The 27,043-nt window shown below is 38.5% G+C and overlaps 1 protein-coding gene across 1 annotated transcript in view; it reads right to left on the reverse strand.

The window, feature by feature from the left end:
- The window catches only part of CUNH1orf87 (chromosome unknown C1orf87 homolog), an 82,041-nt gene that overhangs the window by 18,836 nt on the left and 36,162 nt on the right, over window positions 1-27,043 (reverse strand). The window contains exons 7-9 of the mRNA XM_017544030.2: window positions 24,164-24,329; window positions 16,388-16,485; window positions 974-1,038 (exon numbers count right to left, since the gene is read on the reverse strand). Of these exons, the coding sequence (XP_017399519.1) occupies window positions 974-1,038; window positions 16,388-16,485; window positions 24,164-24,329 (329 nt within the window). The remainder of the gene's footprint in view (window positions 1-973; window positions 1,039-16,387; window positions 16,486-24,163; window positions 24,330-27,043) is intronic.

Raw genomic sequence — 27,043 nt, forward strand, 5'->3', positions numbered from 1 at the left:
TATTGTCTCAAGCCACTGAGACTGAGGTATTTTGTATGGCAGCCCTGGGAAATGAATGTACTCATCATATTCTTTTTTATGTTTCAGCCTTCGGATACTTACATAACCAATCCCCTGTAGTAAGTTCCCTCTGTCTGAAATACCTATAGTAAGGTTTCTTAGGTTTTTCCACTTGGATACAGACTGATTTAATCCTGGACACACACACACACACACATACACACACACACACACGCACATTCAGTACTTTGTATTTTGATCCAAAGGGCAAGCAGTAAATGGTTGATGGATGTAGTAAACAGAAAAACTACAACAGCAGATTAATATCAATGCATATTTTTTCACCTGTCATATTTAAAAGTTGCTAATTGCTAAATATTTTGCCCAATGCATCATTACAATTTTCACTTAATAATATGTCTTGGAAATCTTCCTATAGCAACCCAGCCATGTTATTTTACAACTGCATAGTTTATCAATTGGTTATATTGTAATTTAATTAAATGGTGCATGGAGGATCTATTATCTCCATTTTAAAAAATGTTTACAAAAAAAGCTACACTAAACACACACACACACACAGACACATCTCAGAGGTTTTTTTGTTGAGACGTCAGTAGAATAAACACCTAGCTATGAGCTTCTTTGATCTAAGCGACTGTGCATTTGAAATTCCAATAAATAATACTAACATCTATAAATGTTCTGCATTCATCCTTAAGGGCTACCACTAGAGAATGTCTCATGATAAAATAAAACTTGGAGAATTGTGCCTTTTGTGATTCAACTGGGCTAAAAAAATAGCCATTAAGGTGATTTTCACTTCCATTTTTCCTTCACTGCGGAGCTGTTTACATTTCTGAGAGAAATGAGATGAAGCCCAACAAGAAAACCACTCAAGCTAGGCAGCATAGTCAACAATAGCTGTGGAAAATAGAAGATCTCTCTGGAGCAAAAAAATAATGGAACCCACCTGTAAGCAAATCAGATAACAAATCAGCAGAAGCTCTGCGCAGCATCTCAACAAAATTCTGCCACCTGTACAAGAAAATGAAACATAAATTGGTAATCAATAGGATTGCCATGAAAAAATGTCCAATGAAGCTCTGTTTATATTGTTAGTGACGTTGAATACGCTTTTTGATACTTCTATCATTTAGGGTCAAATGCAGGAAACAGAAACTACTTTATATATCTTTATTAGAAAGGTCTTTGATATAGGGAATTATTGCAAAGCCATCAGAATGGAAGTTGGAGCGTGTCACTAAGTTCAGGGTCCAGCCTCAGCAGATGTGGTCCAGAGATCAGGGAACAGCAGGAAAATCTGGCTGATGTCTCAGTTGCCCCTAGCTATGAAGTTGTCATCAGTTAGTACACACTGCCTTTTGGCCACTGGGAAAACAAACACTTGCCAGTTTCTGGAGTTGCTACTGCTGTTGATATAAATAAATAAGTAAACTGTGCCACTGGCCTCTCACCGATGCATCTGCCTTTCAAATCTCATGAAATTGCATCTCACTTATAGAACTTAAAACAGTTCTAAAGCTTAGTGTCAAGAGGGTTTCAGAAAGGTTCTTTTTAACCTTCATAAGTATGGAAAGCATTGCAATGCAGAAAAATCATAGAAGTGGATAAATATGGGTGCTGAGTGCAAGAACACAATAGTCAGTAAATTCCCAAGTTTAAATTACATTGAGTAATATGTCTGCAAGTGACAACCAGGTAATCATTTAAAGCTTAAAAAGTACTTTAGTAAAACTTCAACATTGAAAATCACTTCTATTTGCTTGTCCAGCATCCATGCTCCATTTATATATAAATATGCTCTTCTCTGGGGTGACAGCTACTGGTTTCCTTTTGGATACAGTGTGGATAGGACTATGATATAGTCAAAGTCCCATACCCTACCTTAGCCAATGTTGTGACCCACCTCCTTTAGTTAATCTCAATCTATTTATCCTTCCCTCCTTTTATCCCTCCCTCTCTTCTCTCTCTCCCTCTGTCTCTGCCTCTATCTGTCTTAATCTTTGGTTCTGGTCCTTCCTGAAATCTTATTTTCCTCCAATTTTGTGTTACTTCATATCCTTTGAAAATATTTCTTCTTGATTATGTTAGCAAAAGACAGTTTCTGTTGCTAGCAACCAAACCTCAACTAAGTATCTTTATCTTTCTCCATCTTGTCCACCAGAAGTCAAGCAAAAATACAGAGCAAGCTTGGTTTGTAAAGGAGAAATTCTAATGTCATATGATATTATTATCTTTAAAGAAAATGGTAAGTTAAATAGGTAACTAGCTTATTTTGCTTATGCTTTATGATGCCTTTCCTATATATGATATAACATTTAGAGAAATTATTTGGTCAGGATAAGTATCCTGACATTGGGCTTTGAACATGTGGCCTCCAGAGTTTCATGCCATTTTAGGTACATGAATAGATAAGTGATGAATACGCAGGACTGCCAGTCAGATAAACTGATGACTGTATCAGATGCTGCAGGTCTAGGAAGGTAAGAGAAAGCTGAACAAGAAATAGCAAGCACTCTAGCGGAATATTAATAATTATGTAAAGATCTGATATTAGCAAAGATCTGCAAATAAACTACAATAGAAGCATCTCCTGTCTTCTGCACTTCTTGCAATTTATTTTCAGACCCTTTAAAAATGTCCAGGTTTAGGGCTACAGAACCTTCTGATCCTTTGATGAAAAAAAAATCATGCACAACAACAAACCTATATTCATTAATATTTACACATTACACAACATTTACTTTTTCAGATCTGTTAGGAGTTATTAGGTAGTGTTCTCTTAGATATCAGATATAATGTGACATAAGGCTCTGGATAAAATGGCACCAGAAACTTTCCTGCTCCTTCTTGATTATACACTGACACCAGGGGAAGCAGATTGAGGGAAAAATTTTAAGTATTAGCTTGGATCTTGCTTGATTTGAATGGTATAGGACTTACATGACCAATAAAATTTTTAAGATCCTTCTAATAAAATATTTATTTTCTCCCACGTTTTTTACATTACCCCAAGACCTTCAAAGTGCTGTTCACAACTTAAATGTGGGACTGGGTACTAATTGTCATAATAGGCACTATAATTCTAATAACAAAAATAAGTACCAAACCTCCAATGTCAAGCCAGACAGGACAGGACTGGAGGACTTCTGTGAGCCTCATTCTAGACTCAGGCAGACCAAGATCAATTCCACCTTAACTGAATTTATCAAGTGAAAATGGCATGGTGTGAATATTCTGAGTACTTTTTGTGCATTATCTCATTTAATCGAGACAAACATGTCTTATTTAATTGAGACAACCATCTTAGGGGGTGTGTAAGTGACTTGCCCAAGGGCACATATATCAATAGGACAGCCAGGATTTATGCCCTGACTCCAAATCTCTGAACATAATGTGACTTAACTTCAGTTACATTTTTGTGAACTTTGCAGTTCCACGTACATGGCTGTAGTGTCTTCTGATATTTATTATTGCAGAAGTCTGATGTCAGTCTGATTTTTGGTCATTTATAATTAATTTTCTCTTTATTTGCTTTGGTTTAGTTTTATTGGGTTTTTGGCCTGGATCCTTGAATGATTGCCTTTGTCTTTATTATGTAAAAGTTTTGTTGAAATAGATGTGCATACATTTTTCTTAATTTAGCTTATATAACACTGAGTCTCCTCAGTCTGTATGGCTGTACCAGCTCTGCAGTTTCTTTAGTTGGGACTTCCTTTTTCTTTTTCCATTTTTTCTAGTTTTCTTTTTCACAATGCCAAGACCTCTTATGTTGAGTTTCTATTCTTATTCTTTTATATCTACTATCCTAATTTTCTTCTTTGTTATTTTCCTCTAGATTTTGTGAAAGCCTCTTAAGTTTGACATTATATATTGATTCCTGGTTATCTCTTAATTCTGCTATAGAAGGTTTATTTTTCTTGAAACCATATTTACCAAAGTTCTTTCTAGTTTCTTCTGTTCATGCTTTGTGCTTTTTAAGTTTCATTTTTGTGTCCTTTGGACACAAAATGTCTCACAATGTTGATTACTTTCCAATTCATTTCAATAGAGGACATGGATTCTTATACTCTTCAAAAAATGGTTTTCTAATTTTTTCTTAGAGTTGATCAATTTCAATGGTCTGTTGAGATTTGGAACCTGCAGAATTGTGGCTCTGTTTCCATGTTTTGTAGTGTGTGTGTGTGTGTGTGTGTGTGTGTGTGTGTGTGTGTGGGTGTGTGTGTGTTTTAAATTAGGTATTGTGCTTCAAATGAGTATGTATTCACATTCAGTACAACCCAACAGATGAGTTGCATTGATTTCCTTTGGCCTTACTCACTGATCACTTAGACTTGAAGTCAAGGGCAGATGACAACTTTCATCCATTCCTGGTATCTCTCAGGCATACACCTGGTGCATTTCACTTGGTAGAACAGAGAAAGCATCTTCTCGCCACATTTGTTGGATATCGCACACCCCAAATTGGTATAGTATGCCATAAGCTATATGCTCCTCATCATATACAACTGACAGTGATCTTCCTCTCTGTTCAAACCTCTACAACTTTATTATCAGATATTACCTTCACCAGATGCAAGCACCATAGTCATATTTTTCCCTTCTCACCTCACTAACTTCAATTTTCTGCTGTCATTATTGACAGCTGAGCTCTCCAAACAGGCACAGGAGAGTGGCGTATGGTTAAGCATACATGTGCATATGCTTGGGCAGAGGAGGAAGAGAAAGGAGATGTGAGGAACCATAGTGCTCAGGCTGCAGAAGGAAACAGCACTTGTGCAATTTTCTGGTTGGTCAAGACTTGGGGTCTCCAAATCAAGGGGAAGATTGTGGTGAAGGGATAAAGTATCTTCTGTTTTTTTGCACTTCTTATAGGTGGGTAAGGCACAGCTTGGGGCAAACAACTCATTGATTTTCCCACATTCCATTTATTTATAGTTAGTGAAGATTTTTTTTTTTTGTATATTCTGACACCAGAGTGCCTGTTGATCAGTTTTTGCTACTCGTTTGTTGTCTCTTTTCTTTTTCATAGAAATTTTAGTTAGGGGTTGTTAGGTACATGCCATTTTATACAAAAAGCCCTACATATTAAAAAACCAAACAAACCTAAATGTACAAAACACACAAAATATAGGCTATTTTATTGACACATCCTTGTAATATTATGAAGGTAGTTTCAGTTGGCATGATCTTCTATGAGGGTTATGAAGGCTTGAGTCAAAAGGTTTGCTGATTTGGTTCACCTCCCAAATCCATTACCTTTCTTGGCCTCCTGAAATGTATGCTCTAGTTATAATGAACAGTTTGTAGTTCTCCAAACTTATTTTTGTTTGTATTTTTGTCTCAGCACATACTGCTCATTCTCTCTGAAATACTCTTCCCCATCTCTCACCTGGTTAGCTCCTACAAATCCCACCAAGCTCATCTGAGACATAGTATAGAATATTGCTAAAGAGTCAGCTCTCTTTAGACTGCCAGGATCAGAAATTAAGTCCCATGATTTGAAGAATTCCCTTCAGAACCGTGTAATCCTCTACTTCAGCCAAGGGAAATAAAATATGCCAGAAGGAGGATCCAGACAGGAAGATTACTGAAGAGGCCTTTAGCCTTTAGGGACCATATTAGTTTTCTGGGGCTGTGTTATGGCCTAAATGTTTATCTCTCCCACACATTCATGTACTGAAATCCTCACTCCCATCACATTAGGAGGTATGGTCTTAGGGAAGTGATTTGCTCATGGGGGCAGAGCCCTCATGCATGGGATGAGCGTTCTTATAAAGGAGGCCAAGAAAGACCCTTTTCTACTTTCACCGTAGGAGGTCACTGTGAGAAAGCATCTGTCTCTAAAGAAGTGGACCCTCACCAAACACTAAATCTGCTTGTGCCTGGATCTTGGACTTCCTGGCCTCCAGAAATGTGAGAAATAAATTTCTGTTGTTTTTAATCCACCCAGTCAATAGTATTTTGTTATAGCAGTCCAAATGGTCTAAGGCAGGCTGCCATAACAAAATACTGCAGATCACATGGGTTAAACAACAGAACTTTATTTTCTCACAGTTCTGGAGGCTAGAAGTCCAAGATCAATGTGTCAGTAGGTTTAGTTTCTTCCAAGGTCTCTCTCCTAGGCTTGCAGATGGCCACTTTCTTGCTGCATTCTCTGTGCATGGTCTTCTTTTTGTGCACCTGCATCCCTGGTGTCTCTTTGTGTGTCCAAATGTCCACTTTCTAGAAGGACACCATTCAGATTGGATTAGGACCCACCCTAACAGTCTCATTTTAACTCAGTTATCACTTTTTTATTTTTATTTTTTTGGGGGGGGACAGAGTCTTACTCTGTTATCCAAGTTGGATTGCAGTGGCACAATCTCAGCTCACTACAAACTCTGCCTCCTAGGTTCAAGTGATTATTGTGCCTCAGCCTCCAGAGTAACTGGGACTACAGGCATGTGCCATTATGCCAGCTAATTTTTGTATTTTAGTAGAGGCAGGGTTTTCCCAGGTTGGCCAAGCTGGTCTTGAACTCCTGCCCTCAAGTAATCCACCCACCTTGGCCTCCCAAAGTGAGCTACTATAACCAGTCTATCACTTCTTTAAAAGGCACTCCAAATATAGTCATATTCTGAAGTACTGGGGATTAAAACTTCAATATGTAAACCTTGAAAGGATACAGTTCAGCCCTTAACAGGCCTATCAGAAAGAAGTAAGAGTCAAAGAAGCCTTACTTTTGAGAGTAATTTATTTAATGTCTCTAAACCTTAGTTTACTCATCTGTGAAGTGGTTCTAAAAGGAAAATCAACTCATGGGGCTCCTGAGGCTATTCTGTGTAGCCATATAGAACATCTAGCCCCCTGCCTGGGAGATATTAGGTGCATATGCATCAATTTTTACCCAATCAAGTCAGGAGGTTATTTTGGCCACGTCATTTAACCCTGTTACTGAGATACTCATTCACTTGCATTGTTTTTCTATGTTCTAGACTTCTTGTTCATGTACTAAGCTGTATTCTTCCCACCTTTCAGTTAGCTGAGAGAAGTATAGCCTTCCCTAATACAGAGGCAATAAACTCTGAAATCTAAACAAATGAATTCTTATTATTCCCATTTGACAGGTGAGAAAATTAAGGAAGGGAAATTTGTTACTTACTCAAGTTCCCAAAGCTAGCGTATTTCAGAGCCAGGTTGCCATCTAGGACTCATGCTGGGTTTCCCCATAGATGGAGGCTTAAGAGGTGATAGAAAGACTACACCAGGAAGGAAACGTTGCTTCCAAGCTCTGGGCTTCTTTGGATCATACCTGCCCCTGGAGCTTAAGTGTCTCCCTTTTTGGTATTCATACCTTACATGCCTCCTGGGTCCTGGAGGAGAGGGCAAGAGATACTAAACTCAAATCCAGAACTCCGTTCAGCATCAAGCCAAGGGTGAAGCCAGCTCTGGAACTCAGGCAGTTTGGCCAAAGCCTCTGTGCCTAGCCATTATCTTATAAACTGAGTTTCATAGGACTTGTAAGAGAATCAGTATAGTGTAGTGACTAAGAGCCAAGGCTGAAGGTAGAGAGCCTGCATTTGACTTAGCCTTACTAATGAATTCATTTATCAATTGTGTGTTGGTTTTAGCCTCTCTGTGCCTCAGTTTCCTCACTTGAAAATCATGTAACTATCTCATGGGAAAGTTGCAAGAATTAAAAAAAGTTAATATTTATAAAGTACTTATTATTTTCTGGAAGAGAAAAGACAGCAGGTCTAGTTTCTAAGGCACAGCCAATGGACAGATCTATACCACTTCTCTAGTACCTTGCTACCTAACACATTTCCTATTCCCTTTAAAAGTAATTGCTGAATCAAACACCTCATATTTCCTTTATCTTCTAAAATCCTCTGGTTGTTCCTGGGATTAGGAAAACCAGTCTTTTTCAACTTAATTGCACTCTCAATAATGGGCCAGATGTGTACGATAAGTCCTACTTGTGGCTGTGTCAATTGCTCCCCTCTATTCATGAAGCTTCCATAGCAGCTTTATTATTTACCCCTTCCCCCAACACAATTTGGCTTGTGTGCATGTATTTTAAACTGGTTCGAAGCATTTAATTTTGCCAATACAATTTTAGAGCATTAGTTTGCCTCCTGTTCTCTCTCTGCCCTCCTTAATTACCATTTATTGCAAAGTCACACAGAAACATTAAATGCTAATTCTGATTTACATGTTCCTGGCCAAGAACACGGATAATAATTTTCATCCAACACAACCTGAACTCATTTTACATAAGGGTGATTCAGAGTAGAGATTTGAAATCGTAATCAAGTCTTTCTCAAAATCGCCTTACCCTGGCAGTCATTCACTAATGTCTCTGCTAATTGGTAGGCAAATGGCAAAAAAACAAATCTCAATGTTAAAACAACAACAACAACAACTTTGTAACAGGGTTTGTGAAATTGCTCCTCTTGTCAGCTCTTACAACATGACAGTTTAAGGAGGAAACACAACTCATTTTATTTGGTTAGATAGTGCTAATCCCACATCACCATAATCTCTCCTGATGTTTTATTGATTCTAAAGGACATTTAGTCAGGAAGCAGCTCAGCACTAGAATCCTGCTAATTAGCAAGCAGCCACATTCCAAATGGGTTCCCAATTGAACAGCAGATTAATGGACAATATGTACTAAAATAATGATTCGTGCATTCAGCTTCTAAAATGTGTGTCTAAATTGCATCTTTAATCTCTTAAGGATATAGGTTTGCATACAAAGCCCTTAACAAAATGGATTTGATTCAACAAAGGAAGCTTTAGCCAATGACTGTTTAGGGATGAAACAGGTTTATTTCTTGTAAATGCAATTCGTTTTTAGTTCTTGTGGTTTTGATATCCTTGAACATTTAAAAGTCAAAGACAGGTGAACAAAGAAATCTGTGTGCTTCTCTGATCTGCACAAAAACAGTGAGAAACTCAGGAGTGTTGATAAGTAACCTTATTTGCTCCCCGTTTTCTCTTGGTCTCATATTTCTGATTCTTAGGATCTTGGTTCTGGATCTCAATTTTTAATCAACAAGTATCTATTGAGTCTCTACTATGTATAGGTATAATGTGAGCTTTGATACTTACTTTTTCTTCCTTTAGATTGGTGCTTTTTTGGGATTCTTAATTTTAGTCTTATAATTTTCTACTCAGCTCTTAGCTCAGTTTTCTGCATTTCTAGCTTAACCACCCCTCTCACCTTCATCAAACCACCCCCAAGGTTTTAAAGAAGGCAGACTCTCATGTCCAAAGCTGGAACAGTGGAAATTCATTGGCTAAGCTCACTATCATATGTTCATTGATTGATGTGCCCCAAAACTTTTATCCTTTGTTTTTCTGTATTGCTCTTATCACCATGTGACATGCCATATATTCTAACTTATTTATTATTTATCTTCCCCATTAGAATATAAGTTTTATGAAGAAAGGGGTTTTGTTTTATTCATATCTATATTACTAGTGTGTAAGAGTAGTGCCTGGTATATAGTAGGCACCTAGTAAATGCTTGCTAAATAAATGAATAAGTAAATCCCGCAAACATTTACTGTGCACCTATCATGTGCCAATGATATGGTTTGGCTCTGTGTTCCCCCACCCCCAAATCTCATGTCAAATTATATCCCCCATGTGTTGAAGGAGGGACCGGGTGGCAGGTGATTGGATCATGGGGCCAAATTTCCCTCATGCGGTTCTCTTCATAGTTTTCACAAGATCTGATAGTTTAAAAGTGGCACATCCTCCTTCACTGTCTCTCTGTTTCTCCTGCTTTGCTGTGGTAAGATATGTGTGCTTTCCCTTTGCTTTTTGCCATGATTCTAAGTTTCCTGTGGCCTCTCAGCCATCCTTCCTGTTAACGTTGTAAATCTGTAAGTCAATTAAACCCCTTTTCTTCTAAATTACCTGCTCTCAAGTAGCTCCTTACAGTAAAGTAAAAATAGACTGATACAGAAAATTGGTACCAGGAGATTGGGGGCACTGCTATAAAGATACTTGAAAATGTGGAAGTTACTTTGGAACTGGGTAATGGGCAGAGGTTGGAACATTTTCAAATGCTCAGAAGAAGACAGGAACATGTTCGAAGGCTCAGAAGAAGACAGGAACATGTGAGGAAAAGTTTGGAACTTCCTAGAGATTCGTTGGATAGTTTGATTGAAATGCTGACAGTGATATGAACAACGACATCCAGGCTGAGTTGTTCTTAAATGAGGAAAAGATCACTCCTTCTATGCTTTAGCAAAGAGACTGACAGCATTTTGCCCCTGCCTTAGAGGTCTGTGGAACTTTGAACTTGAGAGAGATAATTTAGGATATCTGGCAGAAGAAATTTCTAAGCAGCAGAGCATTCAAGATGTGACCTGGCTGTTTCTAGAAGCGTAGTCATAAGCATTTACAAATAGATGGTTTAAAATTGCTGTTTATGTTTAAAAGGGAAGCAGAGCATAAAAGTTTGGAAAATGTGTAGTCTAACTATAAGGTAGAAAGGAAAAGCATATTTTCTGGGGAGAAAGTCAAGCTGGCTGCAGAAATTTGCATAAGTGATGAGGAGCTATATATTAATAGCCAAGAGAATGCAGAAAATGTCTTCGGGGCATCTGAGAGACCTTCTTGGCAGTCCCTCCCATTACACGCCTGGAGGCTTAGGAGGAAAACATGGTTTCATGGGCTTGGCCCAGAGCCCCACTCTTCTGTGCAGCCTCAGGACATGGTGCCTGCTCTAGCTGTGGCTAAAAGGGATCAAGGTACAGCTCAAGCCATGGCTTCAGAGGGTGCAAATCCCAAGCCTTGGTAGCTTCCATGGGGTGTTGGGCCCATGGATGTGCAGAGAAGGCAAGAGTTTGGGAGTCTTTGCCTAGATTTCACAGGATGTATGGAAATGCCTGGCTGTTCAGGCAGAAGTCTGCTGCAGGGGTGGAGCCCTCATGGAGAACCTCTACTAGGGCAATGGAGTAGGGAAATGTAGGATTGGAGCCTTTGTACGGAGTCCCCACTAGGTCATTACCTAGTGGAGTTGTGAAAAGAGGGCTACAATCCTCCAGACCCCAGAATGGTAGATCCACTGACAGCTTGCAACAATGTGCCTGAAAAAGCCCCAGGCATTCAATGCAAGCCTGTGAAACCAGCCAAAGAGCTGTACCCTGAAGAACTAGAGGGGCAGAGCTATCCAAGGCCTTAAGAGCCCATCCCTTGCATCAGCATGCTCTGAATGTGAAACATAGAGTCAAAAGAAATTATTTTGGAGTTATAAGATTTAATGACTGCCCTGCTTAGTTTTCGTCTTACATGGGACCTGTAGCTCCTTTGTTTTGGCCAATTTCCCCTTTTTGGAATGGGAGCATTTACTCAATTCCTGTACCCCTACTGTATCTTGGAAGAAACTAACATGTTTTTGATTGTACAGGCTCACAGGTAGAAGGGATTTACCTTGTCTCAGATGAGACATTGGACTTGGACTTTTGAGTTAATGCTGGAATGTGTTAAGACTTTGGGGGACTGTTGGGAATGCTTGGTTGGTTTTGAAATGTAAAAAGAACATAAGATTTGGGAGGGCCTGGGGGCAGAATGATATTATTTCTTTCTGTGTCGCCACCCAAATCTCATGTCAAATTGTAAATCCTATGTATTGAAGGAAGGAACTGGTGTGAGGTGATTGGATCATGAAGGCAGATTTCCCCCGATGCTGTTTTGGTGATGGTGAGTGAGTTCTTATGAGGTCTGATGGTTTAAAACTGTGGCACTTCCCTCCTCACTTCTCTTTCTCTCTCCTACATTGCCACGATAAGACCTGTTTGGTTCCCCTTTGCCTTCCACCATGATTGTAAGTTTCCTGAGACTTCCCAGCCATGGTTACTATACAGTCTGCAGAACTGTGAGTAAATTACTTCTTTTCTTTGGAAATTACCCAGTCTTAGATAGTTTCTTATAGCAGTGTGAGAACAGACTAATATAGCCAAGTACTAAGCTAGATGTTAGAAATACAGTGTGAGCAAAATAGTCACGCCCCTTGCTAGCACGAAGGTCACTGTGTAGACATTAAACTAACAAATCACCCAAATACACACATAATGACAAATAGTGATAAGTGTTAGCAAATAAAATGACAGGGTACCATCATAGAGTATAGCGCAAGAAACCTGATTTTGATGAGGTGAATAAGAAGGGCCTTCTCAAGTTGCTCATGAGATAAAGACTGGGAAGAATTTATGTATCTGCCTCCCTGGTAATATTTTGAGAAATTATCCCTGTAATTCAGTTCAAGTCAATGTATCCCCAACGTCCAATGCAGTTGAAGTCAATAAATATTTATTGAGAACCTACTATGTGCCAGGCACTGCTCTAGACACTTTGCATACATCAATAAATAAAACAAAAACACTGCCTTCCCCATGGCACTATTGTCTACTGGGTAGATACAGATATTAGCTGTATACATGATAAATCAGTAAGTTACCTAATTCATTAGAGGTTGATAAGTACATAAAAGAAAACAAAAGGAGAGTAGCTTAAGGGGAACAAAGGATGGGGACCACAGCTTTAAATAGGATGGCTAGTGTAGGCCTCATTGACAGGAGATATTTGAGCAAACACTTGAAGAAGGTGAGGAAGTTAGCATAAGGATATCTGTGGGAAGAGCTTTCAAGGCAGAGGAAATATTCAAAGGATAGGAGCTAAGGAGAATGTCTGCATGGTGTGTTTGAGGAAGACAAGAGGCATGGTGCAACTGGAACAGATTAGGGAAAGGAAGTTTTAGATGGAGCCAGAGAAGTGATGGGGGAGGAGCTCGTGTAGAGGACTTTGTTTTTTTTATTCTTTTTTTTTTTTGCCTTCTACGTGTAATTACATACTCTTGCAGTGTTTTGAGCAGAGCAATCATGTGAACTGTTTTAGGTGTTTTAATAGAGTGCAATAGCTGACGAAGTGAGGACAAACTAGGTACAAGAGTAGATATGGAGTTCGGTTAGGAGGCTAGTACAGGAATCCAGGAGAAAAAATGAATGGGTGTAGTTAAGTAACAATAGAGGGGGTGACAGGGGACCAGATTCTGAACATGAGTTGATTTCCTAATTAAATAAATTAAATCAATAATTAATAATCTTTCAAAACAGAAAATACCAGGGCCAGTTGGGTTCACTGGTAATTTCTACCAAAAATTTAAGAAAGAAATTAAAGTAGTTTTCCCTTATCCACAGGGTATATATTCCAAGACCCATTGTGGATGCCTGAAACCACAGCTAGTACTGAAGCCTATTTATCCTATGCACAAATTTCTTTTCCCTTCTTTACAATTGTAGAAATAGATTTGTTCTTACTGTAGATAAGAATAAATTGTATGCAACCTCAGCATACAATTTTTTCCTCATTGAGAGCTTTCACCTTTTCACTTAATAAAGTACTTTACAGTTTATCTTTAGCATGCCCAAGTTGCCAGCATTACTACCTTTTGCTTTGAGGCCATTAATGAGCAAAATAAGAATCACTTGAACACAAGCACTCTGATACCACGACAGTCAATCCGATGACCAAGACATCTACTGAGTAACATGGGGGTAGCATACACAGCATGGATATGTTGGATGAAGGAATGACTCATGTCCCAGGCAGAACCAAGCAGGACAGCATAAGATTTCTTCATGTTACTCTAAATGATGCACAACTTAAAACTTATAAATTGCTTATTTCTGGAATTTTCCACGTAATATTTTCAGACCACAGGTAACTGAAGTCATGGAAAATGAAACTACAGAAAAGGGAAGACTACTGTCATTTGTCTTTTTCTCTGTGTGCTTTTAAGGTTTTTTCTTTACCACTGAGTTAAGCAATTTGATTACAATGAACTTTTGCATGGGTTATTTCAAATTTCTTGTGTCTGAAGTTCATCGAGATCCTTGGGTCCATGTCTTTACAGTTTTCTCCAAATTTGAAAATCTTGCAGGTATTATTTGTTCAACATTCCCTTCTTTCCTCTCTTCCTTTTCTGAGACTCCGATTTCCCATGTATTAGGTTGCTGGTGTCACAGGCTCAATGATGCTCTCCTGGTTTTTCTTTAATTTTTTCACACTGAGTTTTATTGTAGATATTGTCTATATCTATGTCATCAAGCCCACTTATTTGTTACTGTGTGTTTTATATTCCATTGCTTCCATCATTTTTTCCTTTAGGTACTGTATTTTTTAAATAAACCTTATTTTTTAGAGTAGTTTTAGATTTTACAGAAAAACATTAAAGATAGTACAGAGAATTCCACATACTTCATACTTGGTTTCGTTTTTTGTCAGTATCTTACATTAGTATGATACTATTGCTACAATTAATGGACAAATATTGACACATTATGATTAACTGAAGTCCAAAATTCCAATATCCTTAGTTTTTACCTAATATTCCCTTTCTGTTTCAGATTCCCTCCAGGCTAAACCATTACATTGAGTCTTCATGTCTTCTTATGTTCTTGCTGGCTGGGGCAGTTTCTCAGAACTTTCTCATTTTTTTTTTTTTTTTTTTTTTTTTTTTTTGAGACGGAGTTTCGCCCTTGTTACCCAGGCTGGAGTGCAATGGCGCGATCTCGGCTCACCGCAACCTCCGCCTCCTGGGTTCAGGCAATTCTCCTGCCTCAGCCTCCTGAGTAGCTGGGATTACAGGCACGTGCCACCATGCCCAGCTAATTTTTTGTAGTTTTAGTAGAGACGGGGTTTCGCCTTGTTGACCAGGATGGTCTTGATCTCTTGACCTCGTGATCCACCCGCCTCGGCCTCCCAAAGTGCTGGGATTATAGGCGTGAGCCACCGCGCCCGGCCCCTTTCTCATTTTTAATGACCTTCATAATTTTGTGGAGCACTGGCTAGGCATTGTGTAGAATGTCCCTCTCTTGTGAACTGTTTGTTTAGTGTTTTTCACATTATTACATGTATTTTTTATCTTCAGAAGTTCTATTTGGATTTTTTAAATCTTCCATGTCTTTCATTATGCTCATGTTTTCCTATGCCTTCTTGAACATGTGAAGTATATTTATAAGTGCCCCATTAACATGCTTGTTTACTAATTGTATTGTAGTGTTGTTTAGAAATCTGCTTCTAATAATTGTTTTTTTTTTCTGAATAATAGGTCCTACTTTTCCTGCTTCTTTTTGTGCTTTGCAATTTTTGAATACATTTTAGAAATTGTGTTGTTTATATTGTTGATTGTTCAATATTTTCTGTTCCTTTGAGATTGGGGGGCCTTGTTTTTAGATGTAATTAAATTGCTCAAAAACATTTTGATCATTTTCAAGCTTTGTTAGAGTTTTAAGATTTGTTGAGTTTGTCTGGGATAATTTGGCCCCATCATTACAATGCTGTGCGTTTTTAAGGTTTCTACTCAATACCACATGTGTTATGAAATTTTCCTCACCAGCTGTGGAAACATGAAGTATTCCCAATCCCATGTAAGATCTAATAATATTTCTACCTCATTTTGTTAGGATGTTACTTTCTCTGGCCTTGGGTAGTTGCCTCAAACGAATGCATCAGCCAGCACTCACATGAAGATTTTGGGGTAACTCTTGGAAATCTCCAGTGAGGACTCCCTGGGGATTTCTTGCTTCTATACTCCTCTGTACTGCATTTTAGCCTTTTTGACCTCCTTGAACTCGAAACGCTGTCCCTTTAACTCAGGGAGAATGCTGGGCTCTTCTTGAATTCCCGCTTCCTATGCAATAAGGCTTACTTGCTTTGTTTTTCTTCTCCCAGAAGTCATTGTTTTGTGCTGCTTGCTGTTCCATGTCTGAGAATCTTCATATATTTTGTCCTATTTCTAGTTGTTCAAGGGGGAATGGTAAATCTAGTCCCTGATAGTTGTAGGTTGTAAGTGGAAGTTTCCTGCTTTTTCTATGACAAGAAGACCCTTTGATCTCAGTAAAAGCAAACATTCTTAACTCTATCAAGCAATGAAATTGATTGTTTCACACATAGAGCTCCTACTCTAAACAGACCTATGTGTTTGGTATCCTAACAGAAGACAGAGTGAATATAATGTTCGGGCTGCTATCACAAAATATCATCACTAGGTAGGAGTCTAGAAAATCCAAGATGAAGTTGCTGGCAGGTTAAGTTCTTGGTGAGGGCCCTCTTCCTGTCTTACAGATGTCTACCTTTTGTATCCTCTTATGGCAGAGACAGGACGCTCTCATATCTGTTCCTCTAGTTACAAAGACAATAATTTCATCATAGGGGTTTTACCTTTATGACTTAATGTAAACTTAATCACCTCCCAAAGACAGTCTCAAAATGCCATCATATTTGGGGTTGAAGCTTCATCATATCATTTGGGAAGGGGTGGTAGATACAAATATTCAGTTCTTAATAGAAGTTCACTTACTTTATTTCATTTTGGTAGCCCAAATCTTGATGGCTAAGCAATGTTTCCAGCAGGCTCAGGGGCAGATATAATCCATGCTTCCCACATATAGCCCTGACCTGCAAGTTAAAAAACAAAATTGATGTTTCAATAGAATAAATTAGTATTTAAGTTTTTCTCATAATTAGTAGCTATATGATTTTGACAAAGAATTACTATCCAGGAGTACTTTCTAACATTGAGAGATCCTTCAGGATATCATTTAGGGCAGGAATGTCCAACTAAATACCTACCAGCAAGTTTTTATTCAGTCGTCACAGAAGTATACTTCATTACTCAGAAGTCACTGTGTTTTGAAATTCTGAACTTACGTTTTTATCAGCCACGGAATGGATAGTCAATGCCTATGAATTATACGTACTTCATTATGCAGATAAATTGCTAAATGTTTTTGTATCATCCATTTTGATTTGGAAAACAAGCTTGTTGTAGTAGCGGGATTAATATTACTATATACATTTTATATATGAGGAAACAAAGACTTGGAGAGATTAAGTATTTTCTTAATGTCACATAGCTAATAAGTTATGGAACTTAGTCTAGAAAGCAGATGTTCAGATAAATATTTGTTGAATGAATGAATGAGGTGTCATTGAAGTTTCTGAAGTTCATAATATATTTGAAATCTTGTCCTGAACTAGAACACACTAGTTCAGTTCTCAGGTTGGTGGGTAAGTGACATTTAGACTCAAATATTTCAAACTTTTAGGGTGTGGTAACTTTTGTTGTGTATTTAGAACAATGGTTAAACATATAGCAATAGAATCAAGCAAATCTTATTTGAACACCACATCTGCTGCCTGTGATCTCTCTGACCTTGGGAAGTTACTTAACCTTTTTATGTCCTCCAACTTCATTTACTAAACGAGACTAGTACTTTCTACTTCCCAGGACTCTGTGAGGATTGATGATAAAATTAGCATTTAGAGTAGTGCCAGGCTCTTAGTAGGCAGTTGATTAATATTTGATGAAATGAAGAAAAGACAGAGGGAGGAGAGAGGAAACAGAGGGAGAGAGAGGAAAGAAGAGAGAAGAGGGGAGAGTAGAGAAGTGAAATAGAGGAATGAAAGCAGGAAGAAGAGAGGAAACAAGGGAGGGAGAGAGAGAGGTAGGGGGCATCAAGGAAGGAAGGAAGGGGAGAAGAAAGTGAAAAAGAAATGTAGAGTTTAGTGTTTGGACTATTTACATTAAATTAGACATTCCTAATAATAACTATGCAAGTAAATAAATATATAAATAAATAATAGCAGTTATTAAATAGCTATTTAGTCCAAATATAACTACAGTTGAACATCCTTAATCCAAAAATCCAAAATCTGAAACTTTTTGAATGCTGACAGGACACCACAAGTGCAGAATTCCACACATTAGTACTTAACACAAACCTCGTTTCATGCACAAAATTGTTACAATTATTATATAAAATTATTCCAGGCTATGTGTATAAGTGGTATATGAAACATAAATGAATTTTGTGTTTAGATTTGAAGTTCTGTCCCCAAGATATCTCATTATGTATATGTAACTATCCAAAATCCAACAAAAAATTCAAAACCCAAACCACTTCTGCTCCAAAATACTTCAGACAAGAGATATTTGACTTTTATTTTTAGTCATTGTTATTATTTTGAGGAAATTCTGTCTAGTGCCTGTATTAAGCCTGTCATTTATATTGATGCTTCAACCTTTGTGGGGCTTTGTTGACCCTGGAGAGTCTGCCCTTCTTAAAGTGTGCCTTTCATCAGCTAAGCAACTTATCCAAAGCCCATACCTCAACCATCTCCTTTATGGATGCTCTCACAGAGCCACTATTTCCCTGCTGTAATCCCCCTGGGGCCAGGTACAGAGCCTGCTGGTTATGCAAGCTAGCCTATCCTAAGCCTGCTTATCCTGCTCTGTTCATTCCTTCCCAGAAACCAACAAAAGAGTCTCATGCCCACATTCCCCTCACTCTCTCTGCCTTCTGACAGAACCTGGCACTTCCTCTGGCTCTGTGTGATGTGGCGTGCCCTCTCCTCTCAGCAACCATGAGAAACAAACTATCTTTTCGGTAGCAATCATCTCATCTCCTGATCTGTTGGTCTCACCATACCTGAATAATCATAAAAATGACATTTTAAAATGACAACAAAAAGCTCATCTTCATTTGTCTTTATGAAAAGAAAGACAACCAATCTGGGTTTGAAACTTGCATATTCCTATGTATAGAGGAGAAATTTCAGGGAAGCTTAAAAGAGGAAAAAAAAAGATTGATTTGAAACATAAAACAATGAATAGAGTTTGCTAGAAGAATAAGGACTTGGGGGCATTCCAGGCAGAGGAAAACCATGTGTAAATAATGGGTGAGACAGAGCACGGTGCTTTTCAGAAGCAGCATGTATTTTGACGTTATCCATTCTGCTATCATATACCTTTTAAGGCTGGGCAGCAATTATCTGTTATTTGTTGAGCATTTCTACAAGGCAGTAGCTTACTCAGGGCTGGGACTGGGTTTCATTCATTTTCTTACACCATTGCCTAGCACAGTATTGAAAAATAAAGGTTCAATAATTATTGAATAAATGTATATATGGGTAAATGAGGGCATGAATGCATGAGCTGAATTCACTGAAGAGTGAAGTGTGCAGGAGTGGAGGCTAGCAAAAAATAAAGTTCAAGAGTCAGATTGGTCACACTATGTCATTTTACTCTATAAATAAGTGCTGCACTATCTTCATGATTAGAACATATTGACGTATTTTTAAACATCAATATTAAGAGATTATTCTAAAAACAGATCACTTACTTCTGGCAACATTGAGTTTTGCCTTAGGCTAAAATGAACAGCATGTTAGAAATAGTACATCAGGGTTCCTAGAAGCAGACTGATTGATAGCTTCTAAGAACTGACTGCTGCCAGTTACAGAGGTGCAACAGAAACCTCTACCAGAAAATCACAGCAATTCCATGTTAATCACGATTATTATTAAAATCCTTTAAAACGTCAATATTCATAATGATGACCCTTGGTAAGAAAATGTTTCTATGTAATTTCTTCTGTTTAATAGGGAAATGTTTTTAATAGAAGTAAAATATCTGTTATTAAAGATAACGTGAAATAAATATTCATTTCCCCAAAATGGTCCTTGAAAGAGCAGTGTGCACTGTCTCAGCTCCCTCTTTTCCCACAGGTAGCTTCATTTGCATTTTATCCCTTCATTCTGTTTAAACTCTGTTTACCAAGTTACTAACAACCTCCATGATTTCAAATTTACTTAATACTTTTCAATCTTATTTATGGACGCTCTCGTTGCAGTATGGGACATGACCTATCATGCCATCCTTCTCCAAACTCTCTTTGTTTTGTTTTGTGTTTTTGAGCACTCTCATGTCTCCTTCGATTGTTTTGAATTTTCTTCGTTGGCTTCTCTTTGTTTACCTACTCCTTGGCAAAGAGTGCTCTCCCCAGCCTTCTTCTATTCTCACTTGCCAATACATCATTGGTTAATCTTAACTACTATGAATTCCACTCCATATTTAAAAGTTTTAAATCACTATTCAGTTTTCACCTCTCTACAAGATCAACATGTTCAAAACTGAACTCATCACTCCTTTGTCTACCTCTCACAATTTACTCCTTTTCTGTTTCCTATTTCAGAGAACGGCACCACTATCCATCAAGTTGCCAAAGGCAGAACCTTGGAAGTCATTCTCGATTTCTCTTCAGTCAGGGCCCACATCCAATTAGTCATTGAGACTTTCTTTTCTACCTCATTGGTGTCTCCATCCCTCCTGTTCCTGCCTTGGCTTAAACCCTCATAATTTCTTGCCTGGATTATTGGAACAGTCTTCTAAAAGATCTCTCTGCCCCTGTTTTTGCCTGCTTCTAATCAATTTTCCAAATTCGATTGGAATGCTCTTTTTTCCCATTGAATCTGATCATATTATTTATTTGTTTAATATCCTTCGATGATTCCTTTGGATCTTTAGGATAAAATTCACACTTCTTAGAAAGACCCTTAATAAACTGGCTCCTACATTCCATTCTAAAGTTGACTTGAGCAGGACAGATAGTTCCCTGATTTAGCCATGCTCTCATGTCAGTGCTTGCACATTGAGACTTTTATCCAGAACACTTTTCCCATCTCTTCCCCTGTCCCCCCATTTTTTGTTTGTTTTTGTTTTTTGTTTTGTTTTTGAGATGGAATCTCACTCTGTCACCCAGTCGGGAGTGCAGTAGCAGGATCTTGGCGCATGCAACCTCGGCCTCCTAGGTTCAAGCAATTCTCCTGCCTCAGCTTCCCGAGTAGCTGGGACTACAGTTGTGCACCACCATGCCCAGCTAATTTTTTTATTTTTAGTCGAGACAGTGTTTCACCATATGTTGGCCAGAATGGTCTCAATCTCTTGACCTCGTGATCTGCCTGCCTCAGCCTCCCAAAGTGCTGGGATTACAGGCGTGAGCCACCATGCCAGGCCCCCTCTCTCCCCATTCTTGGCCAAACTTGCCCGTTCTTTAAGAGTCAGTGTTTACATCACCTCCTTTGGAGAACTTTCAGGTGAGGACACGTTGGTGTTCCTTCTCTGTGTTCAAAGTTACTGCCTATCACATAGAATTGTGATGACGTGTTTAAAACATTGCCTTTCTCCTGAGCTCCTGGAGAATTCAGGATCCCAAACCATAAAAGTCTGTTGTCCCCAGTGCCTGTCACAGTGCCCAGAACGCACTGAGTGATTATTATGTCAAATGCAAGAATGGATTAAATAGGTCATATTTATTAGAAAGGTGGCTGTTTCATTGAAAGGGGAGAAAGACTCAAAGTTAGTAAAAATCTTTTTTTCTACTTTTAAGGCAGAGTGTACAGTTATAAAAAATACTAAATATGAAAAAACAACCTGAAAAACTACAGAAGGAGGTCTTTAGGTCCTGGTCAGCTTAAATACATGTCCTAGCTAGAGACTTGCCACAATAATGAACTTCACATTCACCAACCCAGGCTTTGTCAGTAAGGGGACTCCTTCCGAGTAATAATGAAGAAGCTACATGAAAATGAAGATGAAAGAGTAAATAAAACAGAAGGAGCTAGCTAGAACATAGCTAGCTTCTTCTGGGAGACAGGTTTGGGAGCAGTTTGGAAAGGGTTTGTACTGTGAAGCAGAAAGAGAATGAGTTCAAATGGTGAAGAATATGGATTGGGTATAAAAGGGTTAAACTGAGCCTGCATGCATGGAATGTCTTAGGTTCTACAACTCTATTGAAACTATACCTGACTTGGGTAATGGTCAGGGAAGCTAAAAATAAATGAATGTGTATCTACATTGCTTCAGCAGTCCTGACAGAAACCATCATTGCGTTGAAGGTATGCTAGAGGAATAGGATGAGCAAGTGCACAGAATGAAGATGACGGATACTTGGTACGCTTCTATACTGATCTTTATGAATGGTCAAATTCCACTGATTTTAGTGACAAGACCCACAGAAATCCTTTAAGACTGAATTTATTTATCTTGGGAGTTACAGATAACCTGTGAACCCTCTGAAATGGTGGCTGTGTGGATGTGCTTAAAAATTTTTTTTTTAATCTTCCAAGAGAGAGAGTGGATAGCTTTCATATTCTATGATTTTCTCTCCTGTACCCAAAGAAAATTCAGAGCTACTGGTCAAAACAACCCTCTCCCCCTCCCCCCCCCAAAAAAAAAAATCCTTTTAACTCAGACATAACCTTTCCTGGTCCACTCTGAAGTCCCGTGTTCAGGAGTAAGGAAATTGAGGTGTGACAGAGGCTGCTTTTTGCTTCCAATGTTCCTTGGGCCTCAATTTGCCTCATGTTCTGGGGAAACAGATTTCTATTTAACATGCCTCACAGAACTGTATTATACTCTGAGTGAGTTCCAGATGTCTTAAGAGATGCCAGATGGCTCACGAAAGGCAGACCAGCTTCAAGGAAAATGTACCCCATTTCCTTGGATTTGAACCACAAAGTTAAGCTTTCAGGGCCGGTTATCAGGAGAAGAACATTCAAGATTCAAGGTCTGCCCTGAAAACCAGACCTCAATGGGGCCATCATCACTTGACTGTGGGAATATTCTCCTTTCTTAGGCTGTTTGTAAGTAAGACTCTCACCAAACACTGATTTTTTTTTTTTTTTAATGTAAGAAGGAAAGGAAGCATATTTAGTGAGGGCCTCGTAAATCAGATAATATGCTAAACGCTTTCACATATTTATTTTATTTAATCCTCAGATAGACACAGGAGGTAGATATTTGGGACCCAGATTTGCCAGTGGAAAATCTGAGACTCATAGAGGTTTGGTAAATATACTCTGATTTTCAAGTTGTTTATGTTTCATTCTATGAGTATCATCTGAGAATATTCAAGCTTCACCATTGGGTTATGTGGTTTCTAATCTAAGAAAAAAATTGCTGCTAAGAATTTTTAGACTAAGAGTCTATTTCTGTAGATCTTCTCACAAGCAAGTAAAGGCCATATGTGATGTGTGGACTCCCCTGCAATGCTCTATCTCTCTCCTCATGAAATATGCTTGCATGTATAATATTCAAACACACACACACACACACACACACACACACACACACACACACACACAGTTTTGCCTTTGCATAGTTGATTTTAAATATGGAAGTTGAAAGAAAAATGCTTTTGTCCTAGAATAATAACCCATTTTCAGCATATCATGTGCTTGCTCCTTAGTAAACATCACCGTTCTTTTAAATTCTATGACTCCCTCAATTCTAACTTCTGTATACCTAGATGAAAGATATTTTCCAATCTTTCTAACAGGAAGTTTTTAGGCTACAATTTCCAACTCTTTCTAAACTTCTGGAATTCTAACTCTTGTGTATTGGACATAACGGACTCATCCAGATATCCTTTATCTAATGAAGTGCCATTTCTGGCTCTCAGTTTTCATAACTCTTCTTAACTTTGAATCCTGGCCATGCCAGTTGTTTGCTGTGACTCTTGGGTGATTCAATTGGCCTCTTTGAGACTAGTTTTAAAAATATATGAAGTGGGTATTATAAGGGTTACCTAGATTTTGTAGCATTTTGTACAGAATTAACATAGTAAGTGTTACATGAGATAATGTAAGCAAAGCGTTTAGCACAACGCTTGGCACTTAGTAAAAGTGTAGTGGTGATGAGGTGTTGCTAATAGAGTTACAGTTGTGGTGGTAATGATTATTTTATCTGTATCCAAAGTAACCTTATGATGGAGTATATTTGGCTGCAGAAGTTCCATGAATTAATATGGTTCTGAATTCTCTTCCATGAAGCACATCTGCACTACTAATTAATGCTCCAAAACAGCACGATAACCTGTATCGGCAGTAAATTACATCGGGCCCTAAAATTTGGTTTTCCTAAGGAATGGGACACACCACATGCTGTTCTCATTGGAAGCCAGGAAAGAGTGTGAGAAATAAACACTTGGCCTTGAAAAAATAGTTGCTTTCCATTATGAAATGTTATTTGGATGTTGTCATATTCTCTATTATTAACATAAAACAAAACCCAATATAAGTAATTTCTGGATCCACTTCACAATTCCTGTACATTTCACAATTTGTCAGCCTTGTTTTTCTTTTCTGCGTTGTTTTTCTCAGGCAAAGAAAACAAACAATTGCGTAATGTAATCCACAGGCAGAATACAGATCAGCCCTGTGCCTTATTACTATAGACCCAATGCCCTGAAGTATCCTTTATAGAGGAACAAATCTGAAATTGAATTTTGGTTACCTTAGGTGGAGGGAGGCAGCCAGAGAACGAGCGATCTTCTTTTCGAAAACTCAGATTGAGATTGTCTATGTTGAGTTTGCCATTGGTTGTCCTTAGTGCCATCTTCAAAATCTCAAACAGACTCCTGTTTACTTCTGGCTGTGTGCTGGAGTGTTGAGGTGGAGTGCTGATTGGAGGGGAAAGGGAGAAGGCTATGAAAGGATGATCCACTCAAAGCAGCTGCATGCTTTCCTACTACATCTCTCAACTTTGCTACACACTGTGAAACCAGAGAGCCCATCCAAGAAGGCCTTCTCAGTCTTGGGAACCTGGTCATGAGGTTGCATGCAGACATTTCATAGCTTAACTCAAACCTGGTCCGTCGGAGTGAGCTCTACCATTTCTTTTCCAAGAGGCACCAACCAATCTGTCTACAACAATGGCCAAAATTCTTAATCTATCTTTATAACTTTTTTTTCTAGGTTGAGACAGAAAATAAGTAATCGTAGTAATTTACTTTAGCTGCTTGATTTTACTTTTCTTCAACTCAGATAATTACTGATGGCAAATGAAATTTCTAAACTGCTCATTGCCACAAGCAAAGCAAGGAAGATTCCACCAGATCCCCATACCAAGGGAATCTAGTTCCCTTGGAGGAAATCCTGAACCAGCTGAATATCCTGCATTAACCTTGATTCTGCTCCTTATATCTGAAAACCCAGAAATGTTTGGGAGTAATTATTTACTGACAGTCTGGCATGTGAATGTACATAATTATTAAGATAGTCTGCCTAACTGACTATTGTAATTTTAAATAATAGTTGAAAAACAATAGAGTGAGATGTTATAGTCATTGATTTTATGAAACTGATTTGATACATTTACTCACTAACAGCCAAAGGTATTTGTTCCTCCAGATCCAGGTGGACTATTGCTTCCCCTGTGAAGTTTTTCCTGTTTTCCATTATCTCAAGTTAAACACCAAGTTCCCTAGAGGGACAGTCCATGACATTGCCCAACCTCTACCCATCTAAATTGGGTTTCTTTCAGCGGTATACTGGTAAATCTTTAACAATCAGCTCCACAAGATAAAGCCCTAATTTATTGCCCTACTGATTTCCCTGGTGTGAATACTCCCACCATGGCTGATTTCAGACTACCACTGTGCATTGCTGAATGAGGAGTTGAGAAGAGGTGTGCATCATCGGCCCTCATGTCTGCCTCTTGCACACCCCTGATTGATACACTTATTCATAGTGCCTTGTTATTTTCCTTAATAGAGCTCCTTCAACTTGCAGTCACATCTCTATTTCCTTATTTTTTTCAAGTCTGACTTCCCTAGTAGTCTGCTCTAAGAGGTCAAGTCTGTTTTGTTCCCTACTGTTTCCTAGCGATCTTGTACAGTACCTGGAATTGATTCATTTCAGATGTATGTAACTTTGTCTAAAGGTCATATTATTTTCTTTTTTCTTTTCTTTTTTTTTGGCTCTGTGACTCTCATACAAGCTTTGGCTCCAAATTACACTATTCTGAACTACTTAATAATACCTATTTTCAAAAAGTTTAGTACAGAGAAGAAATAGTGGACATATGTCTTTATTTTGATCACCAACTTTTGCATGTGCACTCACCTGTCCAAAAGGTTCCCCAGCTCATGAGATGGTCCACCTCTCACTATGGCAGAGGAGAATGCCAACTATTTGCTTTACCAGGCTATCTTTGCTGCAAGGGCACATGACCCAAACACTGCCAATCAAATGTCTCTGTTCCAGATCTGAATCATAAGTCTTCCTTCCTCTTTTCTTGCAAGGACAGTTTCTGGGGATAGGAATTCATGAAGCTTTGGTCCCTAGCTCAGTACACTGAGTACTGAATAGGCAGTTGTTTTATGGAACCCATTTACTGCAGCTGGTAGGGTTTCTTAGAAGGCCTGTTGGCAGGAATTTGTTTCATCTGGTCCAATTTAGGAGATGAGAGCTGTTGCCACCCCGCTGCCACTGGCAGTGCTGGAACCTTTTAAAACATCACAGAGCTACCCTATTAGAGGCTCTACCTGACAGAACATGGGAAGGGGATTTTCCTGATCCAGACATTAATTAATGAAGGGCCTGGCTTTATTACAGGCCATCAGTTGTGCATTTCTACAAATATACTGTATGATTTTTAAAAGCAGCACATTCTCTGATGAGCTCAAAATCATTTCTTTATTTGCCTCTTCTATAGAATAGATATTCAGGTATCCCTGAAAGTAAGTTTCTATGAGCTCTTTAGATAATTGGAGGTGCCAGTTACATTCAACAAATATTACTGAGCATCTCCTGTATGCCAGGAACTATGTTAGAACTATGCTAGACACAGAGTTGGCCAGGACATCCATGATTCTTAACCTCAAATGTCAAATAAATAACTGAAAATACCATAACAGCTATGAATGGGAAGGACTATGGGACCATATAACAGAGATCTAACCTTGTCTAGGTATCAGCCAAAGCTTCCTATCTAGGACTCATAAGACGTTATCTGCCAGGGAGTGGCCGTGTATTCTACTGCATGGTCTATGACCTCTCAGCGACAAAATTTTACAGTACGTATTATGTGAAGGTTAGTTTCTGATTGTTAAAAATGTCTAGGACTTTATGGGTCTCAGTAAGACAGTTGCTCCCAGAATGATATTTGACTGGAGTGCCCACATGGCAGTATTGTTTTCTTTAAAGCATGAGCCCTAAAGGAAGGGACTAGGCCTTGTCAATCCTGGAATTCACTGTGCCCAGCAAAGTAAGCCTACAAACAGCTCACATTCAATAAGTGTTGAAGTTATCACAGTCAAAGAGGGCCCACTGCAGGAAAGAATCAAGTCCAACAGTTGGTCCAAAGACATTTCAAGAAAAAAAAAAAAAAAAA

This window comes from Cebus imitator, unplaced genomic scaffold, assembly GCF_001604975.1.
Source record: "Cebus imitator isolate Cc_AM_T3 unplaced genomic scaffold, Cebus_imitator-1.0 Scaffold163, whole genome shotgun sequence".
In the NCBI taxonomy this organism is placed as follows: domain Eukaryota; kingdom Metazoa; phylum Chordata; class Mammalia; order Primates; family Cebidae; genus Cebus; species Cebus imitator.